The 20,928-nt window shown below is 32.3% G+C and overlaps 1 protein-coding gene across 10 annotated transcripts in view; it reads right to left on the reverse strand.

Annotated features, from left to right (window-relative positions):
- The window catches only part of MEF2C (myocyte enhancer factor 2C), a 179,553-nt gene that overhangs the window by 92,968 nt on the left and 65,657 nt on the right, over positions 1-20,928 (reverse strand). For 9 of the 10 annotated variants that reach the window (XM_087715706.1, XM_087715704.1, XM_087715703.1 and 6 more), the window contains one exon: positions 4,462-4,655. In XM_087715706.1, coding sequence (XP_087571832.1) covers positions 4,462-4,515 — 54 coding nt within the window. In that variant the 5' untranslated portion in view covers positions 4,516-4,655. Of the gene's footprint in view, positions 1-4,461; positions 4,656-6,564; positions 6,716-20,928 lie in introns of those variants that run through there. The other variant, XM_014055347.2, reaches the window with a different exon arrangement.

Genomic DNA, 20,928 nt, shown 5'->3' on the forward strand with positions numbered 1-20,928 from the left:
ACAGGCAGAGGGTTTTTTATAGTCTCCAAAAGAATTAGTAATCTTGTCAGAAAGCTGGAAGTTGCTGTATGTCTTACAACATTGAAGATGCAAGAATAAAGTAATTTGAATTTAAAAATCAGAAAGAGATCTTGTGGAATTTGGCTCTTTGGATAGAATTTTGGCCATTTTAAATGTGTCTTTTTTACAAACGCAAATACAGCCCCCCACCCAAACATATACAGACAATGTATGCCATCTAGTGGTATTATGGTCACTATAGCACCCATGGGTGCTACAGTGCCAATCTCTGGTCCATGAATATATTCAGGTGGCAGAGATATTCAGGTGGCAGAACAAAATTTTTAGGCTTGATATTTTGAGCAGCCCAAAGAAGGAAGGAAGGAAGGAAGGGAGGAAGGAATGAAGTAAGGAGAGAAGGAAGGAAGGATAAAGGTACAACACTAGCAGAGAATCCAGTGGCCAAGTATCAAAGCAGTAAAATGTTTTACATAAAATACTTTATCTGCCTTGCTTACATTTGAAACATTATTGTTGTGCATTGAAAGCATAACGGAGTTATGGCAAAAAAAATTGAGATCCTTTTTTCTAACTAATAATTCAGAACTGATACTATTTTGTGCTTGCACAACTACAGTGTCATAGTGTGTATGCCTACACACACTATAAATAAATAAATAAATAAATAAATAAATAAATAAATAAATAAATAAAAGAATCGTGTGTATGTGTGTGTATGCCTACACACACACAAACATACAATTCTTTTATTTATTTCATTACTTGCTATAACATAACATACTGTTAGTACATACATTACAATACATGGACATATTTTGTTAGTTGAAATAATCAAAGCTCATATATTTCTTTCCAAAAGAATATTGAAAATAAATCATGTAAACAGATTGCAATTCTCTCTATTCATCAGCACATTAATTTTCTAAAACAGAGCAGAATAGAAGAAGTTTATTAGTTGTATTAATAATTAATTAATTAATTAGTGTTTATATTTACTCAATTTTATAATGGGAAATGGCAAATACAATTGTATTACAATATTAAATGATGAGAAATTTTGCAAAAAGGAATTTGGACACTGATAGAGGAAATCATTTTGCAGGAAAGTGTTTAAACACAACATGAAGATGGGAATTAATGCATTTTGATTTTTACATCTCTTCCTTGGAATTATTCTCTACACCAGCTCTATAACTGCTTTTGCACTGGCTGCTACAACTAATAACTCTCAAAACTTTATAATTTATTTTTAGCATGACTAAAAAAAATTCAGTGAGCACATGGTTCTTGAAGTACCCTGGAAATCTTGAGAATCTCAGATTCTATTTAAAAACTAGTCAAACCAAATTTAACATGCATAACTTAAGAAAAGAAAAAGTATTAAAATATTGAATGGAGGTGGTTAAATTATGGATGATCAAAATTGTAGGTGTTTAAAAATACTTTGAAAGATTTTCATGTGTTGAGGAAATATTGCCTTGTGATGTTATGCATTTGTGCTTTGATGGACTAAAGCAGAAACACATAAATGCTCAATTGGTATTTTATCATGGTGTCTGTGTGTGTGTGCGTGTGTGTGTGTGTGTGTGTGTGTGTGTCCTGCAATTCACAATCCTTCTGTTTCAGAAAGAAGTATATACTTTTCTAGGTTGGCAAACAAGAGCCAAAAAGGGAAGGAACACATTCTAAATTTTTGTCTACCAACGTCAATCTAATAATATTATAGATGCATTCAACCAAATTATGTTTCAGAAAAAAAAATTAAGCCATCTATATCATCTATATTTCCCACACAACTAATCCTAATTTTAAAACAATCATGTCCTATGTATATTTTCTTATGCAAATTAAAGAGTTATTGAAAACAAAATGATAATTTTATCCCTTCCATACTAAGCAAGTCTCCAATACAAGCATGTGAATCTTTTAACACTCGTCTATTAAATAAAAAACTATGCAACTAAAGAAAGTTCTCACAAAATCCCACTGAAATCAGAAAGAAAAAAAATAGCCATGACTAATCTAAATTTCCAAATTTCATCTTGGTTCTACACTATTGTAAAATTGATTTCCTAATATTTTTGAAAGAGATATATAGTGTATATGGAGTTTCAAATGCACTCTTACATCTTACAAAAGTGATAGGTTGGATTCAGATTTGCCTTTGTAAAAAGATGGCTCCTTGGCTCCAACAGAAATTCTCCACTGGAGAAACAAAGATTTCTACTGAATCTGTTGAAGGCTCCAGATATGTTTTACACACTATTCTATAGTTACCTCTAGAAAATATAATCAGATTCATAGAATCTCTAATAAAAACTTAGTTTAGTCATATAATTTAACTTCTTCCAACTCTTGGTTTACTCAGTTCACTATTATGATAATTATGAAATAACATTTAATTTTGTTTCCTAAGAAATAGCAAAACTAATACGACATAAAAGTTTTGCCTGCTCTTGAAACTTACAATGGAGTATTAAAAGTCTAAGCATTTTCAAAAACAAGTTCAACAACAGAATTCATCTCTATCAATTGTGCCAGAAGTATTGTGCAAACATTTTAACAAAGAATAAGACAAGAGAGAGAATTTCAAATGAAATGATAGAAAAATAACTACTATGATTAAATATAATGGCCTTTAACCTTTCAGAACATTTTGCATAATTGAGTCAATGTTAAGCTCTTTTAAATTTAACTAATTTAAAATCCAGTGCCTTAAATCTGTCTTGAAATCGGCACAACTTAGCTGTGGCTGGATCCTGTTTCTGGTCATTGATATTTATTAAATATTATATTCTTATTTTTTAATAATATTTTATTCAAATATTTGACTAAATAACATCTGTATTTTGAATATACAGAAGTTTTTCAATAAAAGCAGAAAACACTATTCTTATAAATATATCATCTGAAATTTTTGCCATGTCTGCCTAAAAGAAAAGATCTGATGTATGAGCAAACTTTATTCCCTTAAAAAAATAAGTAGACATTTAAATTCCGTCCACTTTTAAATTTATTTTGACATAACTTGAAAGAAAATGGCTAAAAGAATTACGGTAAAATTTACCAATGTCTATATCCTTAACGCTGCTAGCCTCTATTTTATATTTCAATTTAAATTCCAAAGAATAAACAATTAAAACAGATATGAGACTTTGCTACTGACAAAATTAATGCTTTTTAATTTTTCCCAGAACAATAAGTAATCTAGAGGGAAGACTTTGAATGAATCTATCAAGTATTATCACTGTTGCCTTTATTTGAAACTTGATTTTCTGCCATGAAGAGGTCAAGTTATGCTTGTAATTGCAGTGTTTTCAAATTTTACACAAGACTCACTTGAAAATTAGAACTATAAATTATTCCAACGTTGCATCGTATTTATAAGGGGAATGCAACTGATCAGCAAGAGGGATACAGGCAAAAAGCTGCTTGCTAGTTACAGATACCCTGGTTGCATTGGAATATAAAGACAGAACAAAGATTAAAAGGGTAAAGATTAAGACTTCTTACTGCTCTAGTTAGGAAAAAAGAATAATAATAATACTTAGAAATCCTGTCTGTGGCTCGAATAGAAAGAAACAATTACCCATAAGCCTCTGGATCTGCATAATCAATTAAAATGAGTTAAATGGAACATGTTCCCATTTTCAAAACCTAATCTAAACCCAAGATGTAGCATGCATCCATAACATATTTGAAGATACATAGTCACATCTGTTATTCTTCTGGTTGGCAGATTTTAAACTTTTTTTTTACATGCCTGCAAATATGTGTTGACTTTTAATGATTGTTTCTTTGTTTCTATACATTTTTTCATAGAAAACAATTACAGCCTTAATTTTAAACAACAATTTAATTTCTCCAGAAGTAATTTCTATATAGGGTTACTGTATTGATGCAAGATGTATTGCTGACATTTCAGAATTATCCAGATAAAACTAGAAATTCTATCTTGAGAACTTTCAGATTTCATAAAAGGAATTTTTTAAATAAGAATAACAATTTAAACAAGTCTACAAAGTGCTACCATGTTATGTTTTACATTACAAAATTAGCATTAAACAATATAACTATCCAATATGATCCTAGTCAGTTTCAAAAATCAGTTCATTAAAAATGGTAAGAGTTATATGAATTATCTTGATCATTGGATTATTTCAAATTAAGATACTAAGCAGTTATATGGATGATAAAATGAAGTGTGTTTTGCTTTAATAAAACTATTACATTAAGTATCAATCATTTCATGAGATAAGGAATTCCAGGAATAATTTGCTTTTACAAATATGTGTGTATGTTAATAGTTCAATAGAAATTGAAAACTACACATGAAACACATATTATGATCCATTATTATGTCCCATTGATTCAGTGCACATGTGACAATTATAGACTTTATAAGATCTGATGATACTGAATTTTTAAATTTCAACTTACCTGCCTATTACGTTCATCCATTATCCTCGTGATCTGAATCTTTTTTCTCCCCATAGTCCCCGTTTTTCTTCTTTCGTTCGTTCCTACACTTCTGTATTTTCTTCTTCTCTTTCCTTCCTCTTTCCTGTTTCCTCAAACCAAGACTCCTTCTTCAGCACTTACACAATTCAATTCACAGACCCCTGCATCCGTTCCTGCCAAGTACACAAAAGAAGTGAATAGTTAAGTTACTCAGACAAATTATCAATATAACTTGATTAGTTGTGGTATTTTATCAAGTAGCCTGAATACATTTAGCACGTAGAACTGCTAAATAAGCAACTACATTAGAAATGAAGTCAAGAATGGTTCGGCATTATCATTATTAATTACTGACAGATGGGTTGTCAAGGTTTTTCTTAAATACCTTTGGCACTCTAGTTCTACAGACAATTATTTAGAACATTCATGCATACAAGACGAGATTCAAAGTGTAAGTGTTGGAGAATCCTTTTAAGGCATCACTATAACAATTAAAGTAAATGCTCTCCATTTCATCGATGCACATTTTTCTGTTCTGTAATACATCGTCAGAAATATGAAAAATTACCTGAATCAGAGAGTTAATGAAGCCTTCCATACCTATGCAAGCTAAGTAATCAAGCTAATTCACTTTTGAATGAAAACAGAAGAGATAATAATGCTTCTTATTATGCAAATAGGCTGGACCATTATTTTATTAATGTTTTATTTGATATATGGGAAATGTCAGCTGATTCTTAAATCTTTTAAAATTATCTCGCATTTAAAAAGATTTCAAAAGAAAAAAGTATTCATCCTTCTATCATAGTTTAGTATGTATATATTTCCTAAATACATTTGTATATATCTCCATCTACAGGAAACACAATAAATAGAACAGTTGTTGATATATTACATGTACCAAATCTTATACACTGCAAGCGAACAAACAAAAACCACATTGTAAAAAGTCATAATTGCACCAAAAATCCACAAACACATGGCAGCTCTTCTTAAAGTCCTCCACCAAAATGCTAGAAACCACAATATTAATCCAACCCACTGCAAAACATAAACTAAAAATAATATATATATTTGTGAATTAAAAACCAATAGAATTATAAGAATATAATTCAAATTACATAAAACCTAAAGACAGAAATTTCTCAGTAGCTTTTTGCAATCCTAAAAGTTGGCTGTAAATGTCATGAAAAGATTTCAACATTAGTTGGAGAAATCAGCTTTTCCATATTCATATACTGCATATCATAGTAAAATCCTATTCCTATTAGTCAGATTATTTTAGGTGAGTGAGCATGTTGCAGGATGATTATTTTATACACAATTCTGATATAACAAAATTATTTATTAATTAAAAGCATATACATGTGCAGACTGTTTTTTCTGGTTAATTGGACACTGGTTTTTCTTACAGCCAACCTGAACAATTATGTAAAAATAAGAAGCAATGATTTATCAATGTACTGTTTTTCATGCAATAAAACTGATTCTCATTTTGATGTCCTCCTTTCTCCTCCTTTTATTAGTTGAAAGATATTTGTCTTTTAAACAGAAATTGAAGGGAACATGTGTTACTTTCACACAAATTCCACATTCTATACACTGAAGATGCAATTTTAAATATTCTTTTTAGAGAATAAATCCCTTAGAATTCACTAAGCTTACTCATAGTTAGAAATGTATACTGTTATACTGCAAATCAGCATTATATTTCATAATGTTTTCATAATATAATTGCGGATACTATTACTTTATAGCATTAAAAACTGCAGAATTGATGTTTTCATAACTATCTAAATCAGGCTATGTGTCGGTAAAACAGTTCCATTTGTACAGTTCTACAATGTTAACTGATGCAACTTGATCTGTTCATAATAATCCAGAAATAGAGTAAAATTCAAACAACCTCTCTAAAACTGTATTGCATATCATATACATTTGAACATGTCATAGTCCCTTAGAGTTAATGGCAGTTACTGCCTATACATGTTTATTTGTTTTTGACTGTACTTTTTCTTGGGAGCATCTCCTTAGCCTTTCTCCTGTCCCCACTTCCCATCCATACCAAATAGTGATTCTTACCTCTGATTTTAAAAAAGCCAGGTAATTTTCATGTACGAGATGAACCCAAAGAAGTTTAACAGGCTTTCTCCACCACATACACAACCCATAGACTAATCCACAGCAAAAACATATGGGACAATTTCCTTTCCTTTCATTCACTCACGTGGAGCCAGAGGCACTATTGGCTTACAGCCTTATGTCTGCCTAAGCTCTTATTCGGTTGAGGGTGGAAGGTCAGAGTGGGCAGATTAAAGAAGTGGTGACAGTTAGCCAGGATGAGAGTTGCTTTACACATCCAGAGTCTGAAGCCTGTATGAGAAAAACTTTAGGCGGGGGGTGGTGGAGGGAGGAATAGGGGGAGAACGGGAAATCACTGAATGCTGACACTCTTGTCTGCAGGATCTTGTGAGCAGAGCCGGGGTAAAACAGCAGCATGGTTAGCCCCTCCCACACACTATCAGTTCCACATTTCATATCGAGCTTTCAGAAAGAAAAAGAAAAATAGAAACAGTCCGGTGTCAGGAACGTTAAACATTCAGCAACTATATAAAATATTCTAAAAATAGTTTCACAAATACCTCTTGGAACCAGCAAACAAACCTACTAAGGAGACTGACAGAACACCACATTTGTATCACTGTAATTTAAAAGATGAATTTGAATCATTGTGCCTGTTTGCAGCAACAATTTGTTGACAAGTTGGTGGTAATGGTGGAGGGGGGGAGAGAGAATAACCCTTGCAATTTAAAAAGGAAACATTGATCCCATTTATTAGGTTGCTGCTTCTCAGATACAGGAATGTGGAGGATCAAGAAGCTTAACAGTATGTTCACTGTTTCTATCTGTAAACACTCACTAATTCATACATACATATGTGCACATACGCAGGCACTTAGAAACATACACATGATTCAGAGATACAACTATCAATTATAAACAACAGAGATTAAGAATAGCTTTTGCTCAAAAGTGGCTTTGTAGGGTTTTAGGTTTTTTTTTCCAGCTGATTCCCCACCCCCCGCCTGAAGATAGCAGAAAAATACCTCTATAAATACACTCATATGCATGCATGAACTAAAAATTGAATATATGTATATGTATGTGTGTGTGTGTGTGTGTGTATGTGTGTGTGTATGCATGTATGTATGTGTGTGTGTGTGTGTGTGTGTGTATATATATATATATATATATATATATATATATATATATATATATATATATATATATATATATATATATATATATACACATACATACATACATACATACATACATACATACATACATACATATGAATGATTCAAACCCATACTTAGTAAAGATATTGTGGGATAAATTTAAAAGCATAGTCAATTTATGAGCCATCTACCCTCTAATATTGCCAAATATCTAAAAGTATGTTGACCACCTGCTTGTGAAACTTCTACAAGATCAACTTTCAGTTAAAAGTTGCCTATGAAAACCTACCATGCATTTCTCAAAAAAAAAAAAAAAAATTAACAATAGCACAAGCTCTAGGCTGCTCTAAAGAATGTTCACCACCCAAAACTATGAATTAAATTATTCTAGAAACCCTATCCAAATAGGTCTACATTAAAGAAATCTTCTAAAACAATGACAGCATTATATGCATTAAAAATGTTGATGTTTCAGTCTTCAAAATTACTGCCTTCAGCATTTTCCCCCTTTCAGAAACCCAAACACTTACAAAAAAAATCAGATTGTTTGCTAAAATGAGGAACTTCATTTTGGCGGGCTTCTGTTCGCTTTACAATTTGGCAAAAGCAGAGACAGCTGAGGGAAGAAGAATCTGAGTTCCAGTGGACAAATCCACACACTGCAGTCTCTTCTCTGCCTGCTCTCTTACACATTCTGTCCATCTACCACTCAGTATCACAGCAGCGTCTTGACAGAATGGCAGGAAACACGCACTGAGTGGTCAGGGAAGGACATGATGTCAGCAACCACGAACAATAAAAGGTGTAAAGGTGCTTCCTTCCTTAAACTGTTCCAGAAGTGCAAAATGGGAACCAAAACTCTTCACTTCCTTCTCTGAACAGACATTTTTGAATCTGTTCTGCTGCAATACTTCAGACAGGGGTCCCTTTGAACAAATAACTCAAAGGGCAAGAAGGAAAATCAAAATGGAGGAATCTAAACATTTAATTTATAAATAAGGAAACAACTAAGAAAGAAAAGTCAATGTGTTTGGTGATGATGTAAGGTTTTGCTTTTTTTAAAAAAAATCTATCTCTATATTAATTAGATACAGTCACTGCTGTTTCCTACTCCATGCCCTGTTTTGATTTAACTGCATATATCAACAGCTGCCTCTAACTTTGCATGGATAAGATTTAATGAAAAATGTTTTAAAAGGTAAACATAGAGTCTTTTTTCTACTGTTTTCTTTTAGACATGCAAAAAACAACCTCCACAACAAAAACCTACATGTGCACTGACGCCAGAAGATAATGTTTCATGCATATTAAAATAGGAATTGCAATATGATGTAACAAACATTGGCAAGTTTAGCTAACATTCTTTGGGAGAAGCTTTACAATATTGAGATTTTGCTTTATGTGGCTATGAATTGCAGCAGGAATCGTCAATTTCAACATGTAAAACTCTGGCTGTAAATAGAGTGAGATAAGGATGCTCCAAGGTTAATATAAAGATTGAGATGGCATTTATTTACATTGTAACACACATCTACATTTCCCGTAAGAAGAAATTGGATAGCCCAAACCCAATTCAATAGGACATAATCTTTACTAAGTCAATAAATCAGTTCCTTGTAAGATAAATCAGGTTGAGAGAGGTAGAGAGCTGCCAAAGCTGTAAGTTTTCCTGCTGATTATTAGTCTTAAATGGAAATGACTCTAGTTCCATTCTCTAAACATGGCACAAAGAGTAAGTGCTTTATAGACAAATCTGGTGTGCTTCTATTGGAGAAAACACTGAGCTGATGAATGTTCAGGCCAATGCATAAAGCCATCATCAAATTAATTTTCCCTGACATACTTCACATATAGTTTAAACCTAAATATGGCTCTTTAAAAATACCTCTTCATACACTATGGTTATAATATTCATATAGAATAGTAGAGGAATATGTAGTTGAAAAAGTCTGGAATTTACACCTTGTCACAATCTTACAGATTTTTTTAAAAATAAAATGATGTATTGAGTACCGTATGTCGCTGCAAAACTGTCTCGAATGCATAAGGTCAGTTCAAAATTATATTGGAAATTTAAACAATAAGGAACTTCTATCATGCTTAGTGGAGATATATATATATATTCATTCAGAAAGTTTTCAGTTCAAATGATACAAAAGATTTTAAAGTTTAATATGCCTTAAGAGGCTTTTCTCTGGACAATGATTTAAAAACAATTAGGAAAGAGTCAGGTAACTTTGTTTTTATATATGGTAAGTACAGCAAGATTATTATATGCACAGAGGTGGAAGGAGCCAACATTGCCTACAATGGAAAATGAATGATAAGATGATGGAAGTTGCAAAGTGGCCAAATTAACATCTTTGATTAGAGAAAATGTATGCTTCACTGGAAATCCTTTCTAGACTTCTTGTGTGGAACAGAAAAAGATGAATTTATGACTTATGATCTCAATAGTTCAAAATATAGCTTAGAAAAAATGAAACTCATGATATAATCAGAGTAAGAAGTAAATTTATATTACGATTTAAAGAAAATCAGAAGCTAGTTCTTTATAGTTTTTTTCTGTTTCTTTCGTTCTACTTTGTTTTCTGAATCTATGATTTTGTCCTCCTTTTTTCCTATTTTTTCTTCTTTCCTTATTCTTTATATTACTTTCTTAATTTTCAGCTTTCTTTATAAAAAATATTTTTATGTTTTTATTTTTTAAAAAAACCACTTCATTATACAGTTATACACTAGATGTCATTACCGCTGCACTACAACACAGAGACAGCATGCTCACTACAAGGAGAAATATAATTTGAGCAGAGAGACACTATTAAGAAAAAGAAAGACGCTCCGGATCTTTACAAGATTCTAACATCTGTCCCAAACATTTCAGTGCAAAACCTGAACACAACCTACATTTACATATTTCCATGATACGGCTAGACAGCCACATTAAAATGTGGGGAAAGACTTCATTTTAGAATTCATTTTAAGATAACATTTGCTTACAACAGAAAGTTTGCCATGGATGTTCTACAAGAGTTAGCTTAGCCTAAGAACTGCATAATTTGATCAGCAATGAACAGAAGTACAGAAACATTAAAACAATCTTTCTTAAATGGATGCCCCTTTGAAGTATTGGATAACAGTTCATTTAATTTGGTCTCTTAATATTCAAAGCATTGTATGACTAATTAAATGACCATGAAATGTGATTCTAAAATTTTGTGCTATTTTCAGATTTACTATTATTTGTTTTCTTTTTCCAATTTATGTATTTAAGATAACACTTTTCCATTCAATTATAATTACAAAGTCAAATCTTTACAGATGAAACATCCGTTATTTTTTAAGGCCTTTTTGCTAATAGTACCACAGTCTGTCTCTTTTATTCTGCTTTACTCTGTTCTATGCCACTGAATATTATTGTATGATATATTGTCACAATTTAGTTTTAATGTAACTCCCAAAATTTTGGGAAGGGGGGGAGCTTGGCTCTGTGTTTCTATTTTTTCTGTCAGCTTTTAATGATTTTAATGACACATCACTCAAGAATCATACTAAATAAGTAAAGAATATGTTATAATTCCTCATAAGTGTTCAGTAGATAAAAACAAATAAATATAGCAGTCATGGTAAAGTGACAAACCTGATCAAATAGGCAGATTCTATTGCAATCAGAGCCCAAACTTTTCTATTTCACAACAGGCATATTTCATAATTTTGTGGCCTGCCTCACAAGAAAGCAACTTTTAGCAATATGCTCAATTGCACTGATTTATCTACTCTCTAAGTAGATAAATCAGGAGGAAATCATAAGGAAAAGATTATTCTTTTAATAATTTAACCTGATGATTCTGGTTCTTGTTCCATTTTACTGGAAAAAGAACCTACTTTAAAGATTTTCTGGAAAGCTATGAGGATTTGTAGTAATCTCACTATGGGAGCACAAAAGAAGAACTTTTTAGGTGTCATCAGATGGAACTCTTTTTGCAGATGGGACCAGCAGAGGCTCTCATACCAGACATAATAGTTCCAATAGAGGTGGTCCCTCAGATAATCTGGCCACTGGTATTATGCTCAAAATGTTATTTGTTACAAAACTATAACTTCCTTGGCTCATCATTTGAAAGTTGATATCCATGATCCCCCTGACATTTTCATGTTTTAAACCTAGGCAGTAAAACCTGTCATTGATGCTGCAAATTGAAAATAATCAAGAGTTGACCCAACTTTTCTTTCAAGATTTTACATGGCATAGGTTTCTGTCATAGGTTCACCATCTAATCCTTTTCAACTAATCTGAAGGTGATTTCACATAATCCCTCAAAGTCTTTGCAGTAGCTTTCAGAAACAAAAGCCAAATCTACAAATTACCGGTATTTAAAAAGCAACAAAAGCCAAAGCAACAAAAGGAAGCAAACAGTCCATGGCACAAGTTTAGGATTGACTTCCACAAATTAGCACAGCAAGAACCAACAAAATAAATAGAACAACTCTGAATAAAATATTATAGCCAAGCAAGTTCAGTAGGCCCATCAGAAACAAGCACACTAACTACAATCCTAATCAAGACAAGTGGGGCAAACTGTCACGCACATATGACCAGTAAACTCCATTCTCTTGTTTCCCTGATGATGTTATCTAGTTTGGTAATGAAATGTTTACAGGAAATAAGCAAACACCAAGATTTTCCAATCTTTGCAATTCTGAACTCAATGCAATCCGTCCCCCCCCCCCAAAAAAAAACAAAAATTACACACATGATTTGAGCATAATGTCAATTATATTTAATTTTAATTGAATGCAAATACAAATTTAATTAAATATAATTTATTTTTGTTCTACAACAATGTTATCCAACCATTTTTCAATTGTTATCCCCTTTCTGACCTTGGTTTTCTCCTGTTTGGCCTCCCAGTCCACATCCCATTATTGGGAAAAAGACACAACATAATAACTGGTATGTTTTCTGGCATCTACAATAGTATTTGCAAAATTATACATTTTGCTTTTCATCACACACTATGCCCCTACTAGATATTTTTCTCTGTGGTACCCTTAAAATACTCTAGGTCCCCAGAAAACCATTAGAAATATGGCTCTCAACACACCCTGAAATAACAACCCCTCCTTTTTTTTTTACAGAACTTGTATATCCCAGTGCTGATCTAGGAAATGTTACCCATACTACAGGCATCAGCAACTGAATTTTAGTTCCACTTCAAAATTTGGTAGAGATTTGAAAATAACACCAACAGGTAAAGTAAAGGTAAAGATTCCCCTCGCACATATGTGCTAGTCATTCCCAACTCTAGGGGATGGTGCTCATTTCTGTTTCAAAGCCAAAGAGCCAGCGCTCTCCAAAGACATCTCCGTGGTCATGTGGCATGATTAAATACCAACAGACAAATTATTTAAAAAGTACCACACTGTTGCCCTTATATCTAGTTGGTCAGGACCATACTTAGATTAAACATCTATTCAAGATATTTCTATAATGAACTATAAGGCACAGGTTGGTGTGCAAAGAAATGGTAAGTATCTAGATATTGCAGAAGCTGTCAATGGTAGGAACAGAACGGATCTCTTTAGGAAAATGCATTTCATTATTACACAAAACTATAAATATATAGTTAATTTACATATACATATTGTTATTTAAATTTTTAAGTTGGTACTTAGTTTTCATAACCAAATATTTGCTTGGTTAAAAAACTTTGTTCCAATGGAAGATATCCTTCCTTTTTTCACTTCAGAGATTATTGTCAATATTTTTCATTTTATTATTGTCAGATGGAGTACACTAGGGGGAAAATAACAAAATCAATTGGAAGATACATTAGCTAATCTTTCGACGGCCTTCAATTACATTACATTTTCCCAGAAATTTTTTTCTAGCCTATTAGTATACACAGTGATCCCTGACAAAAATCGTTCTTAAAAGCAGTAAAGTGTGATAAAAAGGATGAAAACTATTCTTGTGCAGGCAACTTGAACCTTTGACACAAAAGCAGCTAAGATTACACATTAAAACACATAGATTAGCTTTGAAGTTTAAGTACAGGTACAATATTTTAAGTAGAATCTTTAGGTTACAATGGATTGTTGGATTGATCTTTTTCCTATTTCTCTCGGTCCCAATCTTATTTAATAGGAAAATAAAGTATGCTGACGAAGTTGATTCTCAGAAATGTTTAGTATAGATAGTTGCTTACAACAAGCAAAAATTAATTACCAATAGGTAGAATAATGAAGAACACAAATTCCAAATGTGATGTTTTAATATCTTGTGGATTGTGCATGTTTGATTCTTGCATATAAGCCAAACAAGAACCAGAAAGCTCTCTTGTCTGGCAAGAATGATGTTCTGTTAGGATACATCCAGAAAAACGTGCTATTTTACATTATGAACTGGAACATTTATTTATTGGAATCACAGGACATACAATTCCCAAATGACTCTGGATAGCTTACATCTCAAAAGTAAAATAAAACAAAAAAAAAATAGAGATGAACATTTGGGAAAAACCCAATACAGGGGTGGGGGGGGGGGGAACAGAACAACCTAATAGCTCAGCTACTGTCCCTAATCTTTTTTTGTTATGCATGCCTATCTACTCAGAAGTAATATTCTGAGGAAAGGACATACACAATTGCCACATAATATTAACTTTGTGCATGGTTTTTTTTAATTACAGGGGACTCATGTGAAAACTGCTATTGATGGGTAGCATAGAAATGTATTAATAAAATAAGCATCATGCAAATGCATACATACACTGTATAAAAGCATTTGATACTAGTAATGCAAGACTCATAATAGATATCCCTTTTAGAGTTCCTTCTTTTGTCTTATAGAAGACTAATCAACCTAATTAAAGCTTTGTTCATTTGGAACCTTAAATGACAATTTGCTTAACTCCATCCCACTGTAGTACTTGCATAAAGAGAATTAAATCTGATATTCTGACAGCAATTATTAAATGATCCCAACTGGCCCCAATTAAGATGCACAACTCAATGGTCTTCAAATCCAATAAAATGATGAATCTTCTCATTTGTATATCTTTCCTTACTTCGGTCTATTTCTTTAATACCAATTAAGTTTATCTGGTAAATGCAGTTGAACACTATTATGAAGATTCATGATAAGAGATATTCACCTTCAAAACAGCCTTATTCACATATCAGGTAAGTTTTCTTGAAATTAGTTTCATTTTTCCCACCCCTCTGGGGATTTGTTTCTCATGTAGTTCTCATACATACATCATATGAAAGATGCTAAATGCTGTGTGAGAAAAAGGACAGCAAGTCAAAAGTTCTTATTTATGATTTTTAAGATCCCTTCAGTACAATGACTCTATATAAAAACACCATGGAATGGACAAATCCTTAACTATAATAGAATTTTTATCTTTTGTTTTTTTTTAATGTCTTTTTCTTCATTTCTTAATTTTAATTGTTCTTGAACAATTTGGAAAGTGCCCGAATCACAATCACATTACTGTGAGAATGCTTCAGTGGCTGTAAGGTTGAGGACTGGCTGTAAATTTCTTTTTATATATTTCTTTTGACCACCTGATAAACTTGGTAATTCTGCAGGATTTTTCTTTTGTTGAGTAGTACTGAAAGAAAAATGGTGTAAAAATGGTTCAGTTTGACCAATTATCTTTGGAAGGAATAGATTCCACTTTGCTGAATGAGTGCAAGCAGAAGTTGGATGGCACTCCACTGAGCATGCTTTAATTTGGATTTATTCTCTGAGCTGAGGATTGGATTTAATTGACTAAATTACCCCTTTCCTTCTGTGATTCTGTGAAATGAGAACTACGTGAGAAACAAATCCCCAGAGGGGTGGGAAAAACATAATAAAATGTATCCTTAAATTCTATTTTAAAAATGTTTTCACACATATCCAGTATGAAGCTTTGAAGCAACATTTGTACAATTTGCTTGTAATACAGGTGTCCTTAGGATTTAGTACTCAAAATTTATGATATTTATAAGGATATAAATGAATGAATAAATGATGAACAAATGAATTTCTCCTCCGTTTTAAAATATTTTATGGGTAGATTTGACTTTTTAAAATCTAAATTGTAACATCAGTCTGGGGATTTACCTTAAGCTTTTTCTTTGAACTAAAAACTGCATCGATTTAACCCCGTCATTTTTTTATACCAAGATACATTACTGAGGTAAATTTATTTCAATGTAAGTGATATTTTCTTTCTGTTCTTTCTACATTGTAAGAACGTACATTATCTTTTTAAAATATATTGTTACAATAGATGATAGGCCTTGATCAAGGCGATAAGCAAGCTTGAATATGGTTCTTAGATTACACCCAAATAATAAACAGAATGTAATTTAGGCATATCTTTTATTGGATTACTATATGTAGCTCTACAGTTGCATGGCACGTGTATCAATGTATTTTCTTCAGTGCATAAATGGGAACGCAACAATCCCATTGTACTGAATAATTTCTCTTAAAAGATCAATGAGGAATTTTCCACACCTAATTTTCTTCTTTTAGTCCCTATTAGTCTCAGTCATATTGAAAAGAAAAGGAAAAGAAATTTTCTACTCATGTGTCGTATTTCTTATTAGCTTCCGACTTCCCCGATTTTATAAACTTGTGATTGCATAATTTTTTCATCTTTTACGAAAGTGTATTTATTTTCATCATAAATATACGGTTTCATCAAGGGTTTCTAATTATTTTTAAAAATTTGCTTAGAAAAAGAAAATTACCTTGGAACACTTAAAATGCCAGCTTAGTTTTAAGTGCATTTCACTAGAACAGTGATTTTTATGTATTTTCTTTTCTTGTTATGAGATATATTAACATACTTTAATTTTTTTACCATTTTATTTTACAAACAGTTGTCTAATACATTCAGAATTTTGATTATTGGATAGATGAAAATATAACAATAAAAATATTATTAAATAGACAGATATGATCTGCCTGAACCAAAAGTTCCACTAACTTCTAGAGCTGGGGTGTCCAACCTTGGGAACTTTAAGACTTGCGGACTACCACTCACAGAGTTCAATGTTAGGAATTCTGAGAATTGAAGTCCACAAGTCTTGAGGTTCCTAAGTTTGAATAACCCAGCTCTAGAGCAATCAGTGCACTGGCTTCAGCTTGGCAAGTCATAAACTGTTCTGGCTTGGTCTAAATGTATTTTTTCTGTACAATTTCTGATTAATTCCAATGATCATAATATAATAATTTTAGAACATATTTTGCTTATGAAGGACAATAGTTAAACCGGATTTCCCCAAGCAGAAATATTAATTCTACATATACATATATGCAGAAAATCTCTAGGGATATCAGATCAACAGAAATGATACCATTAGTCAGCACTAAAAAGACATGCAGATGTTTTTTAGTGGTTTGAGATAGAAACCATACATTCTCGCTTCCAACATATTTACAACAAATGTCTTCAAAGTAAGTCATAATTTTTCCAAACAAAAAAGTTCATTAATACATGTGTTTGGGGGGGGGGGGAATCCAACACTAATAGCATATTAGCCAAACTAGACATATAAATACTATTCTTAAAAAAAATATCTTATTCAACCTATCAAAGGTGTTGAAGATTAGAAAACAAAACAGATACTCTAGGTCAGTGATGGCGAACCTTTTCGGCACCAAGTGCCCAAACCAGAGCACGTGTCACAGCCCTAGGAACCTGAACACCAGTTGGCCGGTGCGCATGTGCGCGCCACCCACCTGGTCTTTGGGTGTGCACTGCCAGCTCATCTTCAGGTTTCTTGGGCTTTAGCACATGCGAAGATCAGCTGGTGTACTGGAAACCAGAAGAACAGCTGACAATGGCACACTGCCACAGAGAGGGTGCTACATGCCACCTCTGGTTCGCCATCCTGAATCAAGGTGATAGAAATGAAATTGCAGATCATCATTTGCTAAATATCACACAACAAGCCATTTTATTTCTATGCACATTCTGCCACCTTTTTAATAAAATAGTACATGTGAATTTATAAACTCTAATATAAGGCACAGTTGAGAAGAATATTCCACATTTATAAATCATATTTTCTTCTTCACTGTCCTCCAAAGCTCTTTCTCCCCAAAAACTCAAACATATTTTTTTTTCTTATGGACTGCTAGAAGTACAATCTATTTTTAGCTACCTATTTTTGATGTTATAGCAAAACTTGAACACTGAGGATAAAAATAAAAAATACTAGTGTGTCTATGTAAGAAAAGAATCCATGGGAGAATTTTATGTATGCCACCATGAGATAGTTAGATGTAATTTAAATAAACAAGTCAATAAATTAATATGTAAAAGATATGTTAAAGAAGATATGTTTACTAATATAATTGTTATACATCTCCAGCTTCTATTTATATCGCATGTCGATAGATGGTATTCATTTCATGAAATGAACCCCATACATTTTTTTCCTTTCCTATTTTGTCACTTACATATCTGTTCAAGCACAGCACTTTCCTGAAAATCCCCATACCAGTTGTACTTATAATAAATATTTCTATGGGAGTAAACATTCTCAACATCTAAGTAGTAAAAAGTAAACAAGGATGCCATGTGATAAAGGCTACATTCCTATGCACACATAAATATGAGTAAGATTCTCAAGCATACTTTGGAAGAAACATGTACAGAACTGTAAAGTGATTGCTTGATCCAAGCTAACTATGACCTTAAGATAATGCTTTGAGAATATCACTCTTTACTTTATTTTTGCTACAACTAGAACATTTCTTTTACTTTTGACTGAGAACCACCCAGAATTGGTTATAAGAGGGTTAGTTTGTTACATATAAAACATATATAAATGTTTCAAATAAAAAAAATGAATAGTTGTATGCAAGGATGGAAAGTATTATAATATTTATTTATTCAAAAGATTTATAATGGATTGTTCTGCATAAGTGACATACAGCTTGATAGACTGGAAGAGTAAAATCGAAGTAGATCTACTTATTCTTTAGTAAGTTTAGTGCATTCATTTCTATCCTTTAAAAAAAAACAGCAAAAAAATCATAGTGTTAAAAAGAGCCATTTTCTTATTAAACTGAACTAATCCAGGAAATAGGAGAATTAGTGCCAATCCAAGTAGATAATGTTATTTCTCTTCATTTAAATTCCAAAACTATAGTCTTGGAAATAGAATGGGTCAGTCACAATCTTAGTTATATGTTAAGATGAGAAATTTGAACCACAAGGCCCAGTCCAATTTCCAACCATTGCTGCCTTCGGTCTCCCCTGGGATCTGACCATGTATAGTTTACTTGGCTTTTTATGAAAATGATCCATAGCAAGTGGGTGAAAAAAAATATCAAGACTCATATAAAAAAATGGCAAGGCTTCAATTGCATTATTGTAGCCACCATATTGACTATTTTGATTGAAATTTTATGGATAACATTGTCTTACATCTAAAAAACTGGAAGCTATCAAATTGGAAAAAGTTGCAGAGTAAGATCTACTCCAAAGTTAACTGCAACTTCAATTTCATCATTAAACAAATCCTACCAGGCCAAAACAACATATTTGGTTTGGTATATTATGGTTTACAAACAATAATAGCTACGTTGACACTTTTAATTCATTTATTTTAAAGAGACTGAAATAATTGATAGTAGTTTTTATTACAACCTCAGCAAAAATTTAAAATGCTAAAAACTCAACCTAGCTGATACTTTTCCAAATATTGCAGCCTGCCTCCAATTAATGACAGCAGTAGCTTCAGTTCTGGAATGAACTGAGAAATGTAAAGCAAAACTGACCTTGTTGCCAAGAAACCTAGTTTCTTCCCCTTGAGATTCTTTGCAAAGATACAGAAAAAATCATTTCATAACCTTATTCAATTTTACATTGAGTTCCATAAAAAATGACACTAAAAAATTATTTAGCTACCTTCCTATTACTTAATCTGCTTAATAGCGAATTCTTTATGGAAATGTGTCAAATTTGCTCTTGCTCTTTCGTCTTTCTATTGAAATATATACTTTAGAACTACCATCAGAAAAGGCAAAAACATATAGTGTAAAAAAACTGGGGTGAGATAGCACTTCACTATTCAAGTGTGGTATGCAATTTGAGTGTCTTCCTAGACACAGATCCTGCTTGTCGAGAAGGTGACAGCTGTGGACAAGAAAAGCCTTGTGCAGCTTGATTTGGGCTTTCTAGATCAGGAAGCCCTTATTTTGATTAAGCTTTGTCATTTATTAAAACCCCAGAAGTGTGCCTTATCTGTTGTGGTATCTGCCTTCTGGAGTGGGATTATCCCAGAAATCAGGATCACTCTGGAACGCCTTAAAAAGGTACTCTTCTTGCAGGCTTTAGGCTAGGAATTCTTTGTTAGGTCCATTAGATATTTGCCATTGACTAGTTTTGCCATCTCATTTATTTATTTACTTTTAAAAACACATTTTTCTGTTGCTTTTTAATACAATGAGTAAGAAATAATTGAAGTTGGATGACATCTTAGATATTTAAATAAAATTAAGGTTCAAATCTAAGCAACCATATAATCAGCTCTGTCTATCCAGTTGGACTGTATCTTACCGTACGTCTTTGAATAGCAGTCACCGGTGTCATGTAGAAAACTGCTTAAGATAACAAGATCTCCAAAAACAATTGCTCATTTATTATTTTCTTTTTTGTTCAACGGATCAATTCGAAATAGGATAGATAGAAGGAAACAATAGAACTAAATTGCTAAAATATTCTAACAACTGCCCCAAATAATTTTTATCTCAGTGTCCTTTCCATATACGTTTTCTTCTACACATATTGTTCTTTTCATAATTATTAAGGAAACTGTTAGCTTCAAAATTACCATTTATAATAGTGGAATTTAACTCTGAATGCTATGCATGGATATACAGAAATAAGTCCCATTGAAAGAAATAAAATTCATTATGTAAACTTCAGATATAAAATATTAAGATCTAACTATATATTTCTTATTTAAGAATGGCTTTAGAGCTATTTTTTTAAAAATTAAATTTATGTTTATGATATACATAGGATTTAAAAAATATAAACTCAAAATTACCAAAATTAATCTGTACATTCCAGTAGCTTAAGTACCATGAGTATCATGAGCCGAGGTGGTGCAGTGGTTAGGGTGCAGTACTGCAGGCCACTTCAGCTGACTGTTATCTGCAGTTCAGCGGTTCTAATCTCACCGG

The sequence above is a fragment of the Thamnophis sirtalis genome, unplaced genomic scaffold, assembly GCF_051295495.1.
Source record: "Thamnophis sirtalis isolate CommonGarterSnake01/CBP01778 unplaced genomic scaffold, rThaSir2_p1.2 scaffold_5, whole genome shotgun sequence".
Lineage (NCBI taxonomy): Eukaryota > Metazoa > Chordata > Lepidosauria > Squamata > Natricidae > Thamnophis > Thamnophis sirtalis.